Below are 20,268 nucleotides of genomic sequence, written 5' to 3'. Positions count from 1 at the left end.
ATTATTGTTTTTAATTATAGCTATTCAATTTTACAATTTATTATTACTATTATTATTATTATTATTATTGTTACTATTATTATTATTATTATTGTTATTATTATTATTATTATTATTATTATTATTGTTAATAACTATTATTACTATTGTTGCCAGATTATGTTATTATAGTAATTAGCAAAAGGAATAAAAATGAAATTATTTTCAATAAGATAAGATCAAAGTTTTTAAATCAAAAAAAAAAAAAAAAAGAAAAACTCTCTTTGAATTTTTTTTCAAAGTGAATTTCAGAAACAATTTCAGAATCAAGTAAGTAATATTTCTGATTTAATTATATGATTAATTAGTGCTGTAAAATACTTTGAAAATTAATAAAAATATAAAATATTGGAAATCTGATAGAAATCTAATATAAACACATATTTAGCAGTTGAACTTATCCTAATTATCCTAATGCTTTAATTTGACATAAGCGATTATTTATTTCTGAATAAATTTACTATTAGTTACATATTTACAATTAATGAATAAATTAATCACAGTAATGATAACAATAATGATAATAATAATGATAAAACTAATAATAACAATAATGATAATGATAAAACTAATAATAATAATAATGATAATAATGATAAAACTAATAATAATATAGTGTTAATATTGACAGCAATAATAATAATAATGATAAAACTAATAATAATGACTGTTAATAATAACAATAATAATAGTAATAATGATAATAATAAAAATGATAGTGATAACAATAATGTTATAATAATAATGACTGGTAATAATGATAATAATAACCACAATAAGAGTAGCTAATGAGACACTATCACCAATATATTATTGAAATGACTAGAAAGATAATATCATTGCAGTGCTGGGCGTAGAAAATTGATTTTATTTTTGTTTTGTTTAATCTTTTCATCCAATCAATTAATGATAATTTAAAAAATGCAAAGAATTTAATATGTAAAATTTGTTTTAAATTAAAAATTAAAAAGTAAAAAAGAAAAAAAAAACTTGAGAAAGATAAATAAATTGATAGAAACAAAAAAATGAAGAAAAAAAAGAAATTGCAAAGTAATTTTGCGTTACCATTTTTTTAATTAATAAAAAAGAAAATGATCAAAAAAATTTTTTTTTTTTTAAAATTCATTGAATGGCAAGAAAATGAGTTTAATCATTAATAAATAATTGGTAACTAATTAAAATAAATTTTTAATTTCTTTCTTTCTTTCTTTTTTGTTACTATCAACACAATTGTACAAAGAAAATGAATTGAAAAGAATATCAATTCTGTTAAATATATTCAATTAGTATAACTTTTGTACAGAATATTTCAATTAAAAATTAAATTAAAATATACAAAAAACGAACCCATTTTTCTTTTATATCTTTATGTAAATTACAAAGAGAAAAAAAAAAAAGGAGCAAAATACATAAATCGTCCATAATAACATTTAAAAGAAACTAAAATCATTCAACGAATCACATTAATTGATTGAATCACTGATTAATTGACTAATCGATTGATTTATCGATTGATTGGATTGAGTTGATCGATTGATATTAAATTATATCATATCAAACAATATTTGAAAGCAAAAAAAAAAAAAAAAAGAAGATTGATTCGATAAAAAACTTAGAAAAGAAAAGACAGAGAGGAAAACAAAAACCAAAAACAAAGCAAAAAGAAATGATTTTGTTTGTTACTTACTTTTTTATTTATAATTTCTTTTAAATAAAAAGAAAAATTTTTCCATTTAATATTTTTTGTTGTTTTCTTTCTTTTTCTCCCTCTCTCTCTCTCTCTCTCTCCTTCTTTCTCTTTTGTCTATTATTTAAATTAATTCGCTAAAAGTCAGCAAATTCTTTTGCACATTTTTCGGTACTTGAAATCCGTAATGGTTCTTCTTCATAATCATCAAAATTAGACGCATCACCAGCGCCACGACATTTGGGCAAAAATGGCGCATCTATCTAAAAGAAAAGAAATTCTTTCTTTTTCAATAAATTAAAAAAAGAAAAAAATGAAAATATATAATTATTAATTAACTAATTTTAATAATAAATTTATAATTTTAAGTTGTATAATTTAAAATAATTTGAAATAGTTTTCTTGCAATATTATCATAAATCCATTTTTCTTTTTAAAAATAATTCCATTTATTGTTATAATGGTTTGTAAATATTTTAAATGATTGTTAATAAATTTTTATCATATTTTATTAATACAAACAAAAAAAAAAAAAAAAAAAAGAAAAAATGATATATTATAAAAAGTTATTCAAAATTTTTTAACCTTTTTTTGATAAATAGCAATCCAATCTGTTGAACTGAACCATTTATGATTTTTAATATCGGCAACACCATTTTTTAAATTACCATATCTTTTTGTTAAATCAACTTGTAGCAAATTTTTCAATAAATCTTTGAGTTCGTTCGAAAAATACGATGGAAATTTCACCTAAAGCATAAAAAATTTAAAAACAAAAAAATTTTTTTTCTCTCTTTTATCTTTATTTTGTCTTATTTATTTATTTTTTTTTTAAAAAAAAAGAAACGAAAAGAAAGAAAGAGTATCAAATTTCACTTATTTCTTTTATTTATTGAAAACTTTTTTTTTTTTAAATTTAAAAAATTTTCAGAAGCAGTATGTATTCATTGTTGTTTACACAAAAAAAATATTAATTAATTGATTAATTAATAGATAAATTAACATGCGTTTTAGCTAATATATCACTTTTTTTTTTTTTTTGAAAAGTTACTAATTATTAATTAACTATTTAGGAATAAACAAGTATTATTGTGCAGTGTTGAAAAATAAAATGTGATCTTTTTTTTTTTTTTGGAATTTAAAAAAAAGAAAAGAAAGAAATGAATGCAATATCTGTTGTTATCAAATTAATTAGCATTTACGATTAAAACAATTCAGATCATGAATTAATTAAATAGAGAACATTTTCAGATGAATTAATTAACTAATTAATTTTCATATATATAATTAAATACTAATCTATTAATAAATAAAGAGAAATTATTAAATTACTTTTCCGGAAACAATTTTTTCATAAATTTGTATCGGTTGATCAGCAAAAAATGGCGGATAACCAGCAGCCATTTCGTAGATAAGTACGCCTAATGCCCACCAATCGACTGCTTTATTATAACCCTAAAAATTATAAATATTATTTCTCAGAAATAATTATTAATTTTTGATATATTTAATTAATTAATCTAATTAGGAATAAATTTAGGAATAATTTAATTTAAATTAGGAATAATTAATTCGTTTCTTTATTTTTAATTAATTAATTAATCTTTTCGTTCCACTAATTTATACATTTATTTATTTATGTATTGATTGATTCATTATATCTCAAATTTATACTTTCTTTTTTTTGCATCATTAATCATTTCCATTTAAAACAGATTAAAAAAAAATAAATTTGAAAATTTTTAAATGAAATCAAAAAAAAAAAAAAAAAAGAATTACTTTGCTCAAAATAATTTCTGGTGCAAGATATTCTGGCGTACCGCATAAAGTCCACGTTCGTCCTTTTACACGTTTTGCAAAACCAAAATCAGTAATCTATAAAAGAAATATATATTTATTATACAAATAAAACATTTGTATAATAAATATAAACAAAAAAAGAAATCGTAAAAATTAAGACAAAAAGAAAATAACTTACCAAAAATTTTAAAATTTCATTAATTAGTTAAAGTATTTTTAAAAAAAAAAAGGAGAAAAAATATCACTGTTACAATAATTGTTTTATAATTATTTCTGAAACAAATAATTATAAATAAAAAAAAAAAAAGAAATTTTTTTTTCTCAATTATGAATTTTTTTACTTTGCATATTTTATAATAATATCAAAATAGATAAATTTGTAAAAAAAAAAAATTGTGATTTTTTTTTTTTTTTTTTACTAATTTCAACATAATTTTTCCTAATAATTAATAAATTTTTACTTTATTTATTTAATTCTAAAAGATGAGTAAATCACTTATTTTTAAATATTATTGAAATAATATTAGATAATATCAAAATATTTCGCAAAAAAAAAAAGTTTTTTTTACCATTATTTTAGCAAAATTCGTCATTTTTAAAATTTATTTATTATAAAATACTTTTTAATACTTTTTTGAGAGTTAGTTATTTACATTTGACATTAGCAAATTAAATTATTTACATGAATTCATTTCATTACTATACAATTACTATTCAATGTGAAAAAAAAAAATATATATATATAATGTTTTTTCAATTTAAAGATGAAAATTTCCAATTATAAAAAAAATTAATTCTATCTAACATTTCTTTCTTTTCATTCTCTCTCTATCTTTCTTCTCTTTCGTTTTTTCCCCCTTTTTTTTTTTTTTAAAAAAAAAAAAAAAAAAAAAAGTAAAATTAATTTAAAGCAAAAGAAAACAAAATTGACATAAAAATTGACAAATTAATTCGATCATTTTTGCATTTTATGATTTCAAAAATTCTGCTATTTTTAAACTTCTAAACGAACAAAATTGAATATTATAAGTAATAATTTTAATTAAAAAAAAGGGAAAAGAAATGAAATGTATAATAAAATATAATCTATACCTATCATATAATTATAATATTTTATGTATTAATTCTAGTAATAATATACCTTAATATAGCCTGTATTATCAATAAGGAGATTTTCAGGTTTCAGATCTCGATAAATGAGGTCAAGGGAATGCAGATACTCGAATGCAAGCACAATTTGCGCCGCATAAAAACGAGAATGTGGCTCACTGAAACGACCAATGCGCCGTAAATGTGAGAACATTTCACCGCCACCAATAAATTCGAGCACCATATACAAATTTGAATTATCCTAAAAAAATACCAAAAAAGAAAGTTTTAAATTTTTTATCTTCTTTTTTTTTTTAATTATTAATCATTCATTTGTTTGTTTATTTGTTTTTTTTTTTTACTCTTTTTAATCAATGAATTTGTTTATTCAATTTTTTTTTCCATTTTTTCTTTATCAAAGTTGTTTTTTTTTTCTTTTTTATATGTTACAATCATAATTCATTATTATAAATGTTAGGAAAATTGTGTGAAAATATTTTGAAAAAAAAAATTTTTTTTAAATTTAGTCAATTGGAAAGAATGAAAAATAAAAAAAAAAATATTTTATTTTGTTTACTTTGATAAAAATGGAAAATTTTTAGGCTAATAACAGCTTGCTGTACTTTTTTAATACTTTGCTAGAAAACAACAAGTTATTATTATAGAATAAAATGATTGTATGCTAGCTAAATAATCCAATTATTTAAGCAAAATTAGTTTTTTCTTTTTTTTTAAAAAAAAGAAAAGATGTAAAATTTTTCTTCCAACAAATTTTATATAATAGTATGAATATTTTCAAAAAATAACATTCTTTTTTTTTACTAATAGCATAAAAATTTTAAAAAAAAAGAAATTATTTAAATTATTTGAATTGATAACATTAATTATTATTGCTTCCTTTATACTTTCAGCATAATTATACAATAATTAAAATATAATTTTTTTTTTTTTAAATGAAAGATTCAAAAAAGTTGCAATTTGCTTTTTTTTTTTTTCTGCTCTTTCTCTTTTAAAATAAATTTAGATTGAAATGAAAAAAAAAAAAAAAGAGAAAAATTATAATTTCCTAAAAATACCAATTTTTTTTCTTTTAAAAAAATAAAATATACTTTGAAAGAATATTCCATATTGACCAAAAATGGGAAATCAACTGCTTGAAGTATACGCTTTTCATTAAGTGTATGTTCAACTTGTTTCAATTTCACCACTTTTTGTTTATCCAAAATTTTCATCGCATAATACGACCCGTTTTGTTTATGTTTTACCAACATTACACGTCCAAATGAACCGGTACCAAGTGTTTTGATTCGATCAAAATCATCTAATTGTGCCGTATTCTAAAAAAGGTTTTAAAAAAAAAAATTGTTACATTTATTTAAAAAATAAAAAATTGACTAAATTTTTATATAAAAAAATTTAGCTAATTTTAATTAAAATTGAAATGCAATAAAATTAGTTGTCTAATTATGAAAAAATGAAATAAATCGAACTTTTTTTAAAATTTTATTTAATTATTTCAAAAATATCCAAATATGGGCGTCTTAGATAAATATTATTGAATTATTGATTTAAATTTTAATTTCAACCTTAATTTTAACATTTTACTTCAAGTTTAATTTTAATAATTATCATTACTATTGAACAAAATATTCCTAAAGTTAGCATCAACATTTTTTCCATTTTTATTAATAAGCATAGAAAATAATTATCGTACATTTGTCAATAATTTACTTTTAATTAACTATTACAATTGAATTTCTATCACCATAACATATATGTTATTATAAGATTTTTATGTAAAAATATTACTTTTAATTTTATCAATTTTATTTTTAAAAATTTTTAATTTTATTATCAGTACGATTAAATATATTTTAAATTCCTAAAATTCTTAAAAAAAAATGTGATAATGATATGAAACATTTAAAAATGGTAAGCAGTTTGCAAAAGTTTGAATAAATAAAAATTGTCCGAATTTTTTACCCTAAATTTTGTTATTTGTTTACTTTGATAACTACCACCATACTAGCAGTATATGAAAAAAAAAAGATAAAATAATAAACAAATTTATTGATTTTTTTATTAATTGAAAAATTTATTGATAATTTTCAATAAATCAAAAAAAAATGATAAAATATTACAATTTTGTATTTAAATATTTTAATCACATTTCTGACATTTATTTTTTTTATTTTTTTCTCTTTCCCTTCTTTTAGTCTTTCTATTTTGTCAATCGTTTCATGCATATGCTATTTGCTTTGCCTTTTTTTTTTTTTTTTTTATTTCTATTTTTAGAAATATTTTGCATGAAAAAAAACGGAAAACAATTTTAATGCTCCAAAGAATGCGCATGAAAGAGTGAATGTGAACCCAATTTGTGTAACAAACTTTTTTTCACTAAAATGAAATAACACTAAGAAAGAGGAAGGGAAAACTTGCATAACATTAAGACTTTATTCAATTTTAAATTGGAAAATTAGTCTTACTTTTATCGGAAATGATAAAAGTGCAAAACATCCATCAAAAGCTAACAATGCCAAATCGATGAATGACAATATGAGCGATAAATGGAAGATGGATGACACTTCTTTTTTCTTTTTTCTCTTTTGCAGTGTTAGCTCAATGATTGAAATTTTACGAAATTTTAGTTAAAAGAGAAAAAAAAACAAAAATGTCACATCAAATAAACAACTGGAATATACCGATTATATAATCTATCTATCCTATTCTATACCATTGTATCCTGTCTATTCTATTCTATTCCATCCTATCTATTCCATCCTATCTATTCTATTCTATCTATTCTATTCTATTCCATCCTATCTATTCTATTCTATCTATTCTATTCTATTCCATCTATCTATCTATCTATCTATTCTATTCTATTCATCCTAATCTATCTAATCTATCTATTCTATTCTATCTATTCTATTCTATTCCATCCTATCTATTCTATTCTATCTATTCTATTCTATTCCATCCTATCTATTCTATTCTATCTATTCTATTCCATCCTATCTATTCTATTCCATCTATTCTATTCCATCCTATCTATTCTATTCCATCCTATCTATTCTATTCTATCTATTCTATTCTATATCTATTTATTCTAATCTATTCTATTCATCCTATCTATTCTATTCCATCTATCTATCTATTCTATCTTTTATTTCTATTCTATTCCATCCTATCTATTCTATTCTATTCTATTCTATTCTATCTATTCTATTCTATTCCATCCTTATCTATTCTATTCTATCTATTCTATTCTATTCCATCCTATCTATTCTATTCTATCTATTCTATTCTATTCTCAATCTATTTATTCTATTCTATCTATTCGTATATCTATCTATATCTATCTATATCTATCTATCTCTATCTATCTCTATCTATTCTATCTATTTCTATTCTATTCCATCCCATCTATTCTATTCCATCCTATCTATTCTATTCTATCTATTCTATTCTATTCCATCCTATCTATTCTATTCTATCTATTCTATTCCATCCTATCTATTCTATTCCATCCTATCTATTCTATTCTATCTATTCTATTCTATTCCATCCTATCTATTCTATTCTATCTCTATTCTATTCCATCCCATCTATTCTATTCTATTCCATCCCATCTATTCTATTCTATTCTATTCTATCTATCTATTCTATTCTATTCCATCCTATCTACTCTATTCTATTCTATTCCATCCTATCTACTCTATTCTATTCTATTCCATCCTATCTACTCTATTCTATTCTATTCCATCCCATCTATTCCATTCTATTCCATCCCATCTATTCTATTCTATTCTATTCCATCCTATTCTACTCTATTTATTCTATTCTATTCTATTCTATTCCATCCCATCTATTCTATTCTGTTCCATCCCATCTATTCTATTCCATCCATCTATTCTATTCTATTCTATTCCATCCCATCTATTCTATTCTATTCTATTCTATTCTATCTATTCTATTCTATCTATTCTATTCTATTCCATCCTATCTATTCTATTCTATTCTATTCTATTCTATTCTATTCTATTCTATTCTATTCCATCCTATCTATTCTATTCTATTCTATTCTATTCTATTCTATTCTATTCTATTCTATTCTATTCTATTCTATTCTATTCTATTCTATTCTATTCTATTCTATTCTATTCTATTCTATTCTATTCTATTCTATTCTATTCTATTCTATTCTATTCTATTCTATTCTATTCTATTCTATTCTATTCTATTCTATTCTATTCTATTTATTCTATTCTATCTATTCTATTCTATTCTATTCTATTCTATTCTATTCTATTCTATTCTATTCTATTCTATTCTATTCTATTCTATTCTATTCTATTCTATTCTATTCTATTCTATTCCATCCCATCTATTCTATTCTATCTATTCTATTCTATTCTATTCCATCCCATCTACTCTATTCTATTCTATTCCATCCTATCTACTCTATTCTATTCCATTTAGTCTATTCTATCTATTCCATTCCATTTCATCTATGCATCTAACATAAATATGACAGATAATCAAAAATTTCACATTTTGCATTTTAAATGAAAAATTAAATTGCATTCAACTTTTCTACCAGCAAAGAAATTTAAGAAAGCTTTCGAATTTGTCGCATTTTCTTTTTTTGTGAGCTTAAAAAAGCAATATAAGGGACGACAAAAGATAATATAGCAATTTAATTATTTGTAAAAAGAAAAAAAAAATTATTTCTTTTAATTTTAATGTTCCAAATAAATTGGATGATTGAAATCGTCGTAAAGTTTTAACATTTGTTGTTAATTTGAAATTTAATAATACCTGTGTAGGATTTTCCCATCGTTGTTTGAAATCTTCTCGTGCTCGTTCCAAGAATTCTTTAACTGAAATCCCAAAAAAAGCAAAATAATGATGCTAATCAAAGTTAGCATATCATCTTTTATGATTTTATAAAAAAAAAAAAAAAGACGGAAAAACAGAAAAATAAAAATAAATTTTGCATGCACAAATTATTTTCCATTTTATAAGCTAACCAAATATTAACTAATTTTTTCCTGTTTTTTAATCTTTTTTTGCTCATTTATTATAAGAAAAAAAAAATTTTTTTCTTTTTGTTAAAATGGAAAAAAAAATGAAACAAAAAGAATTTAGAATATAAATTTTTTTTCGTCTTAATTTCAGTATTAAGCAAATTTCAATTGATTAATCTATACTAATAAAAGAATAAAAAATAGAAAATATAAAATTTATTTGCTAAATTACAGAAAAAAAAATTTTCAATAGGAAAACGAATAACTTTTTTCTTTTGCAATAATAAAATTTCAATAAAGAATGAATAATTTTAAAATGAAAAGAAAAAATTAATATATGTATTTTTTTTTTATTTCTCATACTTTTGCCACTTATGTTTATGCATAGTGCAAGTATTAAAATAATAAATAATTCATTTATTTGCATATGATTAAACTATAAAAAGTATTGCAATGATATTTATTGGATTATTTTTTTTTTTTAACTTAAAATAACTTTTAAATAATTAATTTATTGAAACTTTTTTAATTTCTTAAAAATTATCACATCCATTTTATATATGTATACATATATCATTTAATATCAATAATAAATGTATTGCGTACATTTATTTCGATAATAAATAATGCAATTTAAAATTTAGTTTGGTTTCATTTTCTATTTTAATAGAGTTTATACGAGAATGTAAACAAATTTCCATTTATACCAAAAAAAAAAAAAAAAAAAAGGAAAAGAAATGAAGTAAAACATGCATAAATTATATATTAAAACTCATCTAATTCATTAGAATGTTTTATGTTTTATTTTTAAATTAATTTTACATCCTCAAAACAAATTATATAAATTGGTTTATGAAAATTTTGACATATATTATAAGTATATTGTTTACAGCAAAGTAAAAATAGATAAAGTACCACTTTTTTTTTGCAGTTATTTATTACCTGAAACCAGAAGAATAATAAATAAAGTTTCAATTTCAAACAATTCTTTTCTATTTGCTAATGAAAATAAATATGAGAAAAATTTAATTTCATAATATAATTAAAATTAATTATAACTATTTAAAAATTATATTACATTTGTATTATAAATGACAAATACTATAAATAAAATTATAGTTTAACTTAATTGTTAGTGATGATTTTTTAATATTTAAAATTCTAACTAATATAGATTCCAAAATTAATTATGAATTAATCGATACAAATGTAAATGCTTATTTTGTAAGTGATTAAAAATTGAATAATAAGTATATATACTAACATCTATAAAAATTAATTCTCAAATAATAAGTATAGTTTGGATAATAAAATAAAACATTTCATTTATGAAGAAATCCAATTAAAATTTTAGTATTTGAAAAATGCTGCATTTTCAGCAAAAAAAGAAAAAAAAAAAAAAAAAAACATTTTTGAGAAGTAATTTTTATTTTTCCATTCTTTCTTTCATTTCAATCAATCAAGCAAAATCCATTTCAAATCTATTTTAGGCTTAAAATTAGTCTAACAATTGATGAGATGAGATTTTATTTTTTCTCCTTCTTTTTTTTTTTTCACTTTTAATAATAGATAGTTCTAGTTTGGAACAAAAAAAAAAAAAAAAAAAAAAAAAGGGAGAAAAGAAAAGACAGCTTGTTAAATCATATCTTTTGTTTTATTTCAAAAAAAAAAAAGATGACAGCATTATTTTAAAATTAAATTCAATCAAATGGGAATAATTAGAGAAATATCATTTTTAGACTAATAAATTTCAATTTTAATAATATTAGATTAAATTATATTTTATAATTTACATTTAATTAATTTAATGAATAACTTGCAAATTAAAATTTACAAAAAAAAAAATTGGAATTTAAGAAAAACAATAATATAATGTTAAATAGATATTTAATTATTGTACAATTATATCACCAAATTAAGTTTGTAATTGTTATGATGAAAACAAAAATAAAAAAATTACATAATTAAGAATTATTTTAGAAAAATGCAAAAAAAAAAAAGAGAGAATTAACATGAATTGGAAAAAAATTAATAAACCATTTTATATAAACAATAAACATTGTATATAAACAAATAAATTAAAAAATGTGAATTAAAATTTTAAAAAAGTCCAATAAAATGAAAAAAGATTCAACAACAAAAAAAAAAAAAAAAAGTAAGAAATGGCAAAAAGGCCATAAAATATTTTCATATTATTATGAAAATAATTTTATTTACTCAATATGAGTTATACATTCATTTTAAAATATTCATTTAGTTTTTTTTTTTTTAAGTTACAAAAATAAAAATTAGGATAATCGCCATTAAGTATAATTAATATAAGGAAGAAAAAATTTCTAATATTATCAAATATTTTTGTACGATCTTTCATTCATTTTTTTTTTTTTTTAAATGTTATCTTCTAATTCTGTGCCAAATACCAATTAAAATTTCATTTCAAAATTAAATTACATTTAGAAATTACTGATTCAATAAACAAAATTAAACAAACAAACAAACAAACAGAGAGACAGACATACACAAAAAAAAAAAAAAAAAACGAAAAACTTACAATATTTTTGTCGTAATTTTTGATTGATTGACATTGCGACGATTGTTTTGATTAGGAAGCAAAAATTCAGTGGAAAATAAAATGAAATGGAATAGAGAGAGGGAGAGAGAGAGAAAGGGAGGGAGAGGATAAAAGTTAAAAAAAAAAAAGAGAAAAGAATAGCAGTAATTTAGATGATATGATCAAATTTTATGAAATTATATTTGATTTTCTAATTTTGATATACATCGAATAGTATTATAGTTTATAAATAAAGTATTGGTAAACATCCTAAAAATCAAAGCATAAATTAATTAAAAATAATGAAAGAAAAAAAAAAAAAAAAACAAGCAAAATCATTTTTTTTAAAGTATTAGCAATCATTTAAAAAAAAAAAAAAAAAAACAAATATAAATTAATTAAAATAATAAAAATCAAATAATCGTTTCTTTCTCTTTCTTTCTTTCTTTCTCTCTCTCTCTCTCTCTCTCTCTTTCTCCCTCCTCTTTTTTTGCATTTAACTTTTCATATTTGATGCAAATGAAAAAAAAAAAGGTGAAATTTTCATTTAGCATAACAGTATCTTTAATGAAAATGAATATATTAAAAATTTATTAGCTTTCTTTCTCTCTCTCTCTCTCTCTCTCTCTTTTTCCCTTATATTTAATTTGTAAAGTAAATAAAATGAAAAAATGTTTGATTAATGATGAAAATGATAGGAAAATATTAATATTACATTTATTAAATATATGTAAAAGTATATTAAAATGAAAAAAAAAAAATCAATAAATAAATGAATGATTAGTTTATCACATTATCATATCATTATCATTACTTATAAATATTAGTTGCTCACCCAAACACTTCAACAATAACAAAAAAATTTTTTTGATAAACAAATATTTCTTTTAATTTTACTCCTCTCCTCTTTCTCTTTCACCCTCTCTCTCTCTCTCTCTCTCTGTACCTTTCATAACTTTTCTTTATTCCTACCGTATCCAATTAAATCTTCAACTATTATACTATGTCATGATAATTTTTTTTTAAAAAAAAAGAACGAAAACGAATTTAACCTCAAAAGAAAAAAAAAAAAAAAAAAAAAAGGAAGGAGCAACTTTCATTCAATTAAATTAATTTTAAAAAATTTATATACGAACTTTTTTTTTTCTTTCTTTCTTTCTTTCTTTTCTTTTCTTACTTTAATAAAAGGAAATCAAAAAAAAAGAGAAAAAAACTTTTTCTTTTTCCTCAAATATATTAATTTCATTTTTTCTTTTTTGCACAAATTTTAATAAAAAATATTCTCTTTTTGCAAAAATTTTAATAAATTAAAAAAAAAAAAGAATAAATAAATGACTATTTTAGGAAAATTTTTTAATATTAAATACAAATCCAAAATGTAAATATTAAAAAAAAAAAAAAAAAGTTTAAAAAGTTTTTTAAAAAAAAAAAAAAAAAAATTTTTTTTTACAAAAATTTCTTCTTTCTTTCTTTTTGTTATCCTAAGCATTCAATTTCTAAACTTTTCATTTCAAATTCTAAAAAAAATTTTTTTTTAAAAAAAATTTTGAAAAGAAAAATGATAAGTAAGCCTTAAAAAAGAGAGAGAGAGGGAGAGAGAAAGTTAAACTTGAAGGGAAAAAAAATAAGAAAGAAAGTGGATAAAAAAAGCAAAGAAAAGAAAAAGCAAATAAAAATGAAAACTAAAATAAGAAATTTGCTAATGAAAGAAAGAAAGAGGGGTAAAGAAGAGAGAGAGAGAGAGAGAGAGGTGGAGGGAAAGAGAAAAAGGGCGAAAAAAAAAGGGAAGGAAATGACGAAACAGGTTATAAATAAATAAGAAAAGAAAAACAAAAAAAGAGGGAGGGAGAGAGAGTAGGAGAATAAAAAGAAAGAAAGAGAGAGAGAGAGAGTGTTGCATACATATATACATGTGATGAATGTAGTTTTTTCATTTTTTTTTTTAAAAAAAGGCTATTTATAGTTGACTAAATATTATATTAGACTTATCAACGAATGCTTTTCCTATAAGAAAAAGAAAAAAAGGAAAATTCTATGCCTCTTTTAAGCTTTTTTTTTCTTCCCCTTTTTCTATTTGCTAATCCATCAAATTGTTCATATATACATATATATTTATAAATATGTTAATTTATAGCTCTTTTCTTTTCCATCCCCTCTCTCTCTCCCTCTCTCTCTCTCTCTCTCTCTCTCGTTTATAAGTATTCAATATCTCTATAAATAGCTAGTAAATAAGTTTTTTTTTTCAAAAAAAGAAGAAAGATTGCTAACTTTTTAAAATTGAAATTTTATAAAAAGCTAATGGAACATAATGCTAAATGTATCTATAAAGTATAAAAGATTTTTTACTTCTTGAAAAGGCCTTTTTTTATATATTTAAATTTATTAAAGGCCTTTTTTTAAATATTTATTCTTTCTCATATGCAAGATTACAAAAAGAAAGAAGGGAAAGAAAAACTTCCAACCTAAGCTTTAAGTTTTTATTCTCTCTTCCTATCTCTCTTTCTCTCTCTCTCCTCTCTCTCTCTTCCATATAAAATTGTTTTTTGCAATTTTAGCTTTAGCGTTTTAAATCTTTTTCATTTTTCTTCAAATTATAAATAAAGTATTAACCTTAATGTTGACTTTTTACATCTTTTTGTTTCTTTGATTTGTAAAAATTACCTTAGCTTTACTTTTTATATTCTTTTCTTTTCATCTCTTCTTTCTACTGAACCCTCTCTCTCTCTCTCTCTCTCTCTCTCCCCTTCCACCCTTTTTTTTTAAGAAAAAATTTATTCATTTTATACTTTATTTTTATTTTTCATTTTATTTTCATCCATTTTTTCTTAATTTATTGTTTTTTATCTGTTATTTTCAATTAATTTACTCCAAAATATCATAAATAAATGAAATAAGTTGAAAAAAAAAAAAGAAGTGGAAAATACATTTTTTTAATTTTTGTTAATTTTATTAATAATCCTTCTTTTTCCTTTTTATTTTTTACAAAAGTAAGAAAAAAAAAAAGAAAGTAAAAAAGCACAAAGAATAATATTCAAAAATAAATCATTCATTAGAAAATGACATCAAAAAAAAAAAAAGAAAAATTAAAATTAAAAAGAAAAACTAATACGAAAAAAAAAAAGAGGAACGATTGAAAAATTTTAATTGTAATCAAAAATTTAATTATCATCTTTTAATGCTAACTTCTCACAAAATACACAGAAAACAAAAAAAAAAAAAAGGATAAAAATCAATTATTTATTGTTAATTCTATGTTTCTCTCTCTCTCTCTCTCTCTCTCTCTCCCTCTCTTTTTTTTTTAATTTCATCCTAACAATCTAATTTAATTATCAGTGGTAAAAATAGATTCTATTGAACAGCAAAAAAAAAAAAAAAAAAAAGAAAGAAAGGAAAAAAAAATGTATTAGCAAATTTGTAAATAATAAAAATAATATAAACAGTAAACATATTAGCTATTATTTTGGTGATAACTTAATGTTTTGGAATAATTTTGTCTGATTACTATTGATAAAACAAGAAAAAATAAAATAAAATAAAAAAAATGATTATATAACAAAATTTTATCCATAAACTGTGATATTGTTTTATAAAATTTTGCTTACTATTATTGTTAAAAAATTATTTTATATAATTTTATCTACTTAATTATTAAAAGATAAATTAAAATGGATAGTATAAGTATGAAATATTAAAATGACTTTGTTGTTTAGAAAAAAGAAAAGAAAAATTACTTATTAATATATAGATATCATTTTTTAACCATCATTACTTAAAAATCTATAACTTAATATTACTTAAAAACTTATCATCTATCAACTTATTAGTATTTGATATAATTTTTTACCTATGATTACTTACAAAACTATAACTTATTATTACTTAAAAACTTATCACCTATTACTACTATTGAAAAAGCAAATAAAAATAGATATATGTAATATTGAGTGGAACTAAAAAATTAATAAATATAAAACATAACACAATTTGATCAAAAAAAAAAAAAAAAAAAAAAAAAAAAAAAACGAAAATTGATAAAAATAAAATTCATTATTATATTCTAATATTATTTAATTTAAAATTTAATTTTTTTTATTCATTAAAATTTACTTCAACAAATGATATTTTATCAATTTTCCCTCTACCGCAATTCCATCCTATCATTTCAATAAATATTTAAGCATTTCGAAGCATTCAATTAAATTTATACCATTAAAATGTTTGTCAAAGATCACTGAATTGTATAGCACTGATAAAAGCATTTATCATTTCATTTATCAGTGGTACCTCGCATTATCAGCAAACAATTTCCACTCAATTACCATTCAAATAAACATCAATAACTAATACTTTAGTATAAGCTAATTAATTAAGTATTTTTTAAGTTTACTTATCAAGATTAATTAGTGCAGAAAAATTGACACTAGTCATCTAATTAAATGATTTTTAAAATTTAATTATCAATATATAATGTGCAAAAATTTATTGCCAAATGGGAAGAGCAAAAAAAAAAAAAAAAGAAAAAAAGATAAAATCAAAAAAAAGAAAAATTTTTTTTTTTTAATCAGAAGAAATTGTTAAAAATTTTCCATTTACTTTTAAATTTTTTTCGTTTTTCTTTTTTTCTTCTTTTTTGTTTTTTTTAATATTTTAAATTATGGAAAAGAAAGCAGTAAACAACAGTTGTATAATTTAAAATTATTACACAAAAATGTTTCAGCTTTCTTCACATTCTTTTTTTCTCTTTTTTTTTTTCTTTTACTTTCAAAAAATTTTTTTAACTTTTTACAAAGTTAAGAAAAGTAATGGATGAAGAGTAAAGAATGTGATACATAATGTATATATGTTATATTATGTTGAAACAGCTGTTTTAAAAGAAATATATTTACTTTTAAATTGTTATCAAAACGAATAAGAAAAAATTAAGAGAGAGAGAGAGAGAGAGAGAGAGAGAGAAAGGGTGAGAGAAAGAAAGAAAAGAAAAAATAAAGTGCAAACAGAAAAAAAAAAACACTTTTTTCACTTTCTCTCTCTCTCTCTTTTTTCTTAAAACAAATAATGTTGAAAGAGATTGAAAATGGTCTTTTCATTTTTTTTTTTTTTTTTTTAAATCAATTTTATCAAATATTTAAAACAATAATTTAAATTGTAATGAATGAATTGTAAAAGAAAGAAAAATTTTTTCAAAAATTTGAATTAATCATTCATTCTAAAAAATTTTTCATTTTTATATTAACAGAGATGAAAGAGGGATATTTATTTAGAATATCTTATCATAATAATTTAAAAATTTTTTAATGCAATAATTGTTCTTTACTTTTTTTTTCTAGAAAAGAAGAGAGAGAGAGAGAGAGAGAGAGAAAAGGCAAATCGACTTTTGAAGAAGAATAAAAAGATATTTCATTTCTTTAAATAGTAAATATATTGAGAAATAGAAAAATTACTTAATTAAATTTGAGAAAAAAAAAAAAAAGAAAGTATAGAAGAATCACTTATTTGCCATAAAGAAATACTTCGCTCTCTTAAAAAAAAAAAAAAAAAAAAAATGAACAAAAAATATTTGTTGATTAAATGATTAAAAAATTAAAAAGTAAATTGAATTTTTGATGATAAAATTAAAATATTAATATAATTTGTATTATATTAATATTTTAAATTTTTATTATCTTTTTGTATTATTTCAAATAATTGTGAATCAAAAATTCATTTTTCTCTACAATAAAACTTATTTTACTATTATTAGATAATATATTATTATTGGTAAACTATTAATTAGGACATTTTATTAGTTTACTTAGGTTATTGTTGTAATAATTAATGGGTAAAATTATAAAAATTAATTATAAATTTGGGATATTTTTATTATTTTACTTTGTAGAAAATATTTGAAATTAATAGATTGGAAACAAAAATAAAAAGTATAAATTGTGAATGAATGAAAATTATACGGTAATTAAATTGATAATAAAGTGAGCAATAAATGTTTAAAAGTAATTTATTAAATTTACCTTTGTGCAAAATTAATTTTTGCAACAATTTAAAATTCCCAAAATCTATTTCAATTTCTTTTACTCCTTTAACATTGATATTGCAAATTAGATCCATCATAGCAATGATAAAAATTAATTAAAAATTAAACGATTCATAAACTTTAATTTATCAAATTAATGTAAAAAAATTAAATACTTTAACTTATCAAATTAGAATGTAAAAAATACTTTAACTTATCAAATTAGAATGTAAAAATTAAATTGCAAAATTTTCCTTCCATATTTACATTTTACAAAATATAAACAAAATTAAATCAATGCATTTAAAAGTAAAAAAAAAAAAAAACAAACAAACAAACAAACAAATTGAAATATTGACATTCTAAGCAAAAAAAAAAAAAGAGGAAGAAAAAGAGATAATAAGTAAAATTTTAAAAAAATCAGAGGGAAAAGCAGAAAATTAAATAGATATATAAAAGAAATGGAACAAATTACTCTTCTTTTTTTTTTCTTGTTTAAAAAAAAAAAAAGTAAAGTAACTTACAATAATTTGCTTGTATCTGATCACCATCGGTAACTTTACTACTGGATATGCTACGTTTCTTTGATAAAACAACAGATGCTGAAACGGTTGTATCGAAATTAACTTCATAATTATGACTATCACAGTTAATCGATGGTGATTTTGTTGATTTTTTTGTTGTTGTTGTTGTTGCTGATGATGATGATTTTGATGATGATTGTGATGGTGATGATGATGACGACGATTGTGTTGATGATGATGATGATGATGATGATAAGTCATTTTTATTATCAATAATATTTTTAGTATTATTACTACTATCTGGTGATTTATACCCAATAATAACTGTTGTTGTATTATCATCTGTATTTGTTAATACTTCTTTTACTGGTATATTTGTACCATATAAACGAAATGTTACATTATTATCATCTTCTTCCTCTTGTACTATACTATCCAATTTATATAACATTGACATTTTTTGTTTTAAAAAATTTAATCGTTTATTAAATAATAATTGTATTATTGGATTAATAATTTTAACTACTGATATAGATATAGAAGCAATAAGAGATTTAACAATATTAGTACTATTTTTACTTGTACTAATACTTGTAGCACTACTACTAGTAGTAGCAGTAGTAGTAGTAGCAGGAGTAATTGTTGTTGTAGGAGGATTAGTGATTGTAGTAGCAGTTGTAGTAGTAGTAGTAATAGTAGTAGCAGTACTAGCAGTAGTAGTAGGAGTAGTAATGTTAGTGGTACAATAACAATAACAAGGATTACTACAATTCTGGCATTGAAAGTATTGATAAGATGATAAATTTGATAGCAGAGAAGTTTGTGTGAAGGAAAATGCTGAACGATGATGATAATATTTCAAAAATGAATGTACAGTTGAAAGAAGCAAATAATGAATATTTCGTTGTATATCACGTAAAATATGATAAAAATTATCAATAATACGTGATAATATATGTGTAAATTTATAGCGAAAGAAATATATTAAATTAGCAAATAATAATTGATAATAATTTTTTAATAATATGCCAGAATTTGTATAAAATGGAATCAAATATTGAGAATTGATAATAATATTTTTCCACAAATAATTATAGTATAATTGTAATAAATTTATCCATGAAAATTTCCATTGTTTAGTAATTAATAAACAATTTAAATGATTGTAATTTGAATGAATGAATTTGAAATGATTGAATGAAATGATAAAATATAATATTGCAACATTACTATTACAGTTTGTACTAAAAGAACACAATTCAAAATTGAAACTTCGATTGAAATAAAAAAGCTTTCTAACTGATGGAAAGACAAAATATCTCAAATTTGATCGACAACGAAGATAACAGCTGTTTGCTTCCAGTAAAATATGAAAAGACTTCTGTTGAACCAATGAAATGTTAGGATTAATCATCATCATCATCATTATCATCCTGTTATTGATCATCATGATACAGCTGCTGCTGCTACTGTTGTTATTGTTGTCGTCGTTGTTATTGTTATTGTTGCAGTAATGTTACTGCTACTCTTACTGATGTTTA

General features: G+C 20.5%; 1 protein-coding gene across 1 annotated transcript; it reads right to left on the bottom strand.

The window, feature by feature from the left end:
- Positions 1–1,863: 1,863 nt before the first annotated feature.
- On the bottom strand, positions 1,864–19,184 carry Bma-kin-1 (cAMP-dependent protein kinase catalytic subunit, putative; the record flags this gene model as incomplete). Its single annotated transcript, XM_043079317.1, has 8 exons — positions 1,864–1,989; positions 2,312–2,476; positions 3,059–3,181; positions 3,506–3,601; positions 4,668–4,877; positions 5,725–5,952; positions 9,437–9,498; positions 18,728–19,184. The coding sequence occupies 8 exons, from the start codon at positions 19,182–19,184 to the stop codon at positions 1,864–1,866; spliced, it is 1,467 nt and encodes a 488-aa protein (XP_042935251.1).
- Between the last annotated feature and the right edge of the window lie 1,084 nt (positions 19,185–20,268).

Source organism: Brugia malayi (genome assembly GCF_000002995.4).
Source record: "Brugia malayi strain FR3 genome assembly, contig: Bm_v4_Chr2_contig_001, whole genome shotgun sequence".
NCBI classification, from domain to species: domain Eukaryota; kingdom Metazoa; phylum Nematoda; class Chromadorea; order Rhabditida; family Onchocercidae; genus Brugia; species Brugia malayi.
This window is presented reverse-complemented; position numbering and strand designations above follow the sequence as displayed.